The sequence below is a fragment of the Lontra canadensis genome, unplaced genomic scaffold, assembly GCF_010015895.1.
Source record: "Lontra canadensis isolate GAN:19392208 unplaced genomic scaffold, GSC_riverotter_1.0 scaffold1, whole genome shotgun sequence".
NCBI classification, from domain to species: domain Eukaryota; kingdom Metazoa; phylum Chordata; class Mammalia; order Carnivora; family Mustelidae; genus Lontra; species Lontra canadensis.
Genome location: NW_022630995.1, coordinates 95,152,322 through 95,156,353, shown reverse-complemented (window position 1 = coordinate 95,156,353; position 4,032 = coordinate 95,152,322). Strand labels below are relative to the sequence as shown.

The 4,032-nt window shown below is 51.1% G+C and overlaps 1 protein-coding gene across 1 annotated transcript; it reads right to left on the bottom strand.

Moving 5' to 3' along the window:
• Positions 1 to 1,134: 1,134 nt before the first annotated feature.
• On the bottom strand, positions 1,135 to 3,703 carry NEUROG2 (neurogenin 2). The gene is made up of 2 exons (XM_032872062.1): positions 3,330 to 3,703; positions 1,135 to 2,949 (listed from the first exon to the last, which is right to left on the bottom strand). Exon 2 carries the CDS (start codon positions 2,946 to 2,948, stop codon positions 2,130 to 2,132), a length of 819 nt encoding a protein of 272 aa, XP_032727953.1. The 5' UTR covers position 2,949; positions 3,330 to 3,703; the 3' UTR covers positions 1,135 to 2,129.
• Positions 3,704 to 4,032: the final 329 nt, after the last annotated feature.

Genomic DNA, 4,032 nt, shown 5'->3' with positions numbered 1-4,032 from the left:
GGAGAAATTATCATTGCTTAAGGCAGAGGAGTGGAAGATTTAGCCCAAACCAGAAGCAAATATGAAGTTCATGGGGGTGCGGGGCGGAGGGGGAGGCTGCAGGGAGGCATGAGCAACCAATATTTCTTTGCTAAGCTGATTTTTTTTTTTTTTAAGCTTGTGTCCTCCAGTGGACACTCTCCACCAAGGAAGGGGCTTAACCCTAGGATGTGATCAACCTTCACTTGGTCATCTTTGACCCATGGTGCTATTCATTTCTGCTTTGGAAATTGAAGTACAAGTTGTAGAGCTATGTGTTTGGGAGATTAGGAAACCACTTTTGCTTTCCCTCTGAAGAAGTTTTGACTATGTGATTATTTTAACAAAAATGGAAAGCTTAGCTATTTCCCACAGACACAATTTTATCCCAGCTCACTCTGAATATATATTCTCCAGGAGTTTGCTTTTAAAACCAACAAGTTTGTTAAAATGGCTAATACAAAATCAGCTTCCAATAATGAATTATAAATACATCATAGATGTTAGAGTTGGAAGGGACCTTGGAAATCACTGACAAGTCCCTACAATTTACAGGTGATAATTGAAACTCTAAGTGTAAGAACACATTTCTACACATTCTAACAAGAAACTTCAGCTCCACTATTTTTTTTTTTTTACATCAAAGTTTCTGAACTTTGGAACTTATCATGATTTAATTATCTTCCAACTCTATCCCCCCTTTTTTTTTACTGATCTTGTTCACTCTTAAAAATCAAGTTTTGTTTGTATGCAGTTAACTCTGATGTCAGTATTAGTGTCTCAAATATGACTCAGCTTCTTGTGATCTCTTAGATTTTATATGTCAGTGAAATTCTACACACAAACACTGATGAAAAATACAACTACTCTATCTCAATCTGCTACAGGGAGAATTTCAGAAAGGCACAACACATTCTTCTAAAAACCACAAAAGCAGGGAAAAGTTAGAATACAGCACACAAAAATTATGAAAATTATATATTTTATTTATAGTTTAATCACAAGAACAATTTTTGTTCAAGGTGTAAATACATACTAGAATAAACTCTGTAAAATATACAAAAAATACATACTTTTCCCATGAAAATTTTCTTTATAATAAATAGAAAGGAACACGTGTGTGGCTGATCCTGATAATGCTCCGTGTCTGCTCAGGTTTTCAGTCTGTTGATTTATTTTTAATCTCTTGAAAGAATGGGGGAGTTCCTTCTCCCCTAAAAGGTCGAGATAAATAATGCATGAAACAATCCTCCCTCCCGATTTTTCCCTTTTCCTCCACATTTTTCCTTTTGATAGAGAGTTCAGCCTAAATTTCCACGCTTGCATTCAATCATTACAAAGCCTACAAATTATACAATGACTTCTAACCTGGCCCTCTAACAAAACAACTTTTTTTCCCCTTATAAATCATAAGAGACAGATGGCAAAATGGAGAAGAAAAAGGAAAGAGAAGAACGGGACAATAGGCATTGTGACGAATCTGGGAAACAGAACAAAGTGCACATCAGAGAGGGAAAGTTTGGTTTGACAGGTGAAATTCCCACAGCCCTCAGACAGCAATGGGAATAAAGCAGATGCCAGCCATTGCAAATCTGTGGATAATATTATTACCGGTAAAATCATTCAGATGCTAAGATACATTTGTTTCTACTCGACATTAACATCTCTATGTAGAAGCAAAGGTGAAGAGATCAGAGGAACCAGTTGCATTCCCCCTGGGAGATTCACACGAACTGCTCCGAGTCCCTCTGGTGTTACAGAGAGGGGGAGGAGCGTCAGTCCGCTCTGCATACTCTTTAGACATGCCACCTTCGTCGCTTTCCAGCATCTTTCTAGCCGTAGAAACGCCCCCCCCCCAAATTCTACCATCCTCTTTGACAATAAGCTCCATCACACCATCAATAAAGTAGAGACCGTCTGAAGGAAGGAAACCCTTAGCCAAGGAATGCAGCAAACAACCCAGGATTCAGAATGCCTACATCTGCCCCGTAAAGTGAGATAGTTTCCGGGGCATATAGAAGTGGAGACGGGAGAGGGGTGGGAGGAGGGCTTGGTCAGGGACAAGAACGGGAACCTACTAAGGCCTGGAGCGGGTAGCAAGGAGGGCAGTTCTAGATACAGTCCCTGACTATGGGGAGGTGAGGTGCGTAGCGGTGCTTGTCGGGAGGTGGGGGCTGCCAATAGTCCATGTCAGAACCCGCCGGGCTGGCAGGAGATAAAGTGCAGCTGTAGGGGGAGGTGGAGTTGGAGGACGCGGAAGAGGACGGCGCTGGGCTGTTGGTGCAGCTCCAGGTGGAGGCAGGCGACGGGCTGTCTCCGCTGCTACTCAGGGAGGCGCTAGCGCCTCCCGGGCTCAGCAACACAGTCTCGGAAAAGAGCGCCCCCGGCAGGCCTCCGCCGCCACTCCCGCAATGGTCCGCCAGGCGCAGGGTCTCGGTGAGCGCCCAGATGTAATTGTGGGCGAAGCGCAGGGTCTCGATCTTGGTGAGCTTGGCATCCTCGGGAAACGTGGGGAGGACCTCGCGCAGCGCGTCCAGCGCGGCATTGAGGTTGTGCATGCGGTTGCGCTCACGGTTGTTAGCCTTCAATCTACGGGTCTTCTTGATGCGCTGCACCGTCTCGGCCGTCTTGGCGCCGCGGGAAACGGCTCGCGCCCTGGAGGGGCGCCGCTTGCACTCATGCACCAGACCCAGCAGCCGCGCGGGCCGGCAGCCCTCGGCTCCGGCCGGAGAGCCGCCGAGCCCACCCGGCCCGACCTCGGCCCCGCGCGGCCGGCGCGCCCCGCCCGACGCGCCCAGCTCCTCCTCTTCCTCCTCGTCGGCGCTGGACGACAACGGGGTGAGGGCGGCAGAGGCGGGGGAGGCCGAGCCGAGCAGCACCAGCACGTCCTCTTCCTCCTTCAACTCCAAGGTTTCGGATTTAACAAACATCCTACCGAAGAGAGCGGGGAGGGAGAAAGAACCAAATGAGCTGTAAATACAGAGTCCAAGGCACGTTCTCGGTGTCAGTGGGAAGTACTCCTGCGCGCACCCGCGCGGACTGGTTCGGAACCGCGCCAAGGAAGAACGTAGTTAGGGAGAAAACCCCGCCAGTGCTCTCCAAGCTCCTGAGAAGCCCCTCGTTGTGATCCCGCCGCCAGCCAACCGGGCCCCCCCGCACTCGGCGGGCCGACCTCAGGGATGTGTAGAAGTCCGGAAAGGGACAGCGACCCCCGGGACAAAGATTCTACGCGAGCAAAGGGCATTCGGACGTGGTGGAACCGGGTGCCGGAAACACCCGTGCAAGCTGGAAGCCCCAGGGAGGATACTTACGTAGTTTGCTCCCTAAATGAGTCTCAGGGTCGCTAGTACTTTGGCGTGTGCTGAAGCGATTCTCCGCGCCGCCGGGAGCGCAGCGCTGCGTCCTCCTCCTCGCTTGAAAACAGCGGCTCGGGTGCGGCTCCACGGGGGACCGGTCCGACGGACGAGTTTGCCAAGATCCCCGGTGGCCGCGGCGATCCGCCTGGATCTCGTGTGTTGTGGTGGTGGTGCGTGTCTGTCTGTCAGTCAGTCCTCGGCAGTGCGGCTCCTGGCACGCGACTCCCGGGCACTCCAGTTAAAGCGAAGCTGCTTGTGGTTCAGTGGCTGCGTGTCTGGCACACGACTCTCCTTAAAACCCCTTATATACCACCAAGAAAACAATCAGATCTGCCCCCGGGGCCCCCAGCTCCCCCCCCAACCCCGGGCCGCCGCCTCCTCCTCCCCTTGTGGCGACCCCCCTTCTCCCCCGCTTTTCCCTCCCCCGGCTTATTCTTTTCATTGCATTATCATCATTCATTTCTTTCTCTTTCTTCAACCACTTCCCCCCTCCCCGGCCCTGCCATCCATCCTCCTCCTCCCATCGCCCCCGCCTCTTTTCCCCCTTTATCTAATCAGCATAAAATGGTTCTAAAGCTCCTGTTGGAGCTTGAGGCTGTGGTCGGAGCGGCTGAAGCCGCGGTGGTGGCTTCAGCTCAAGCTGCGGCTGTTGTCGCCG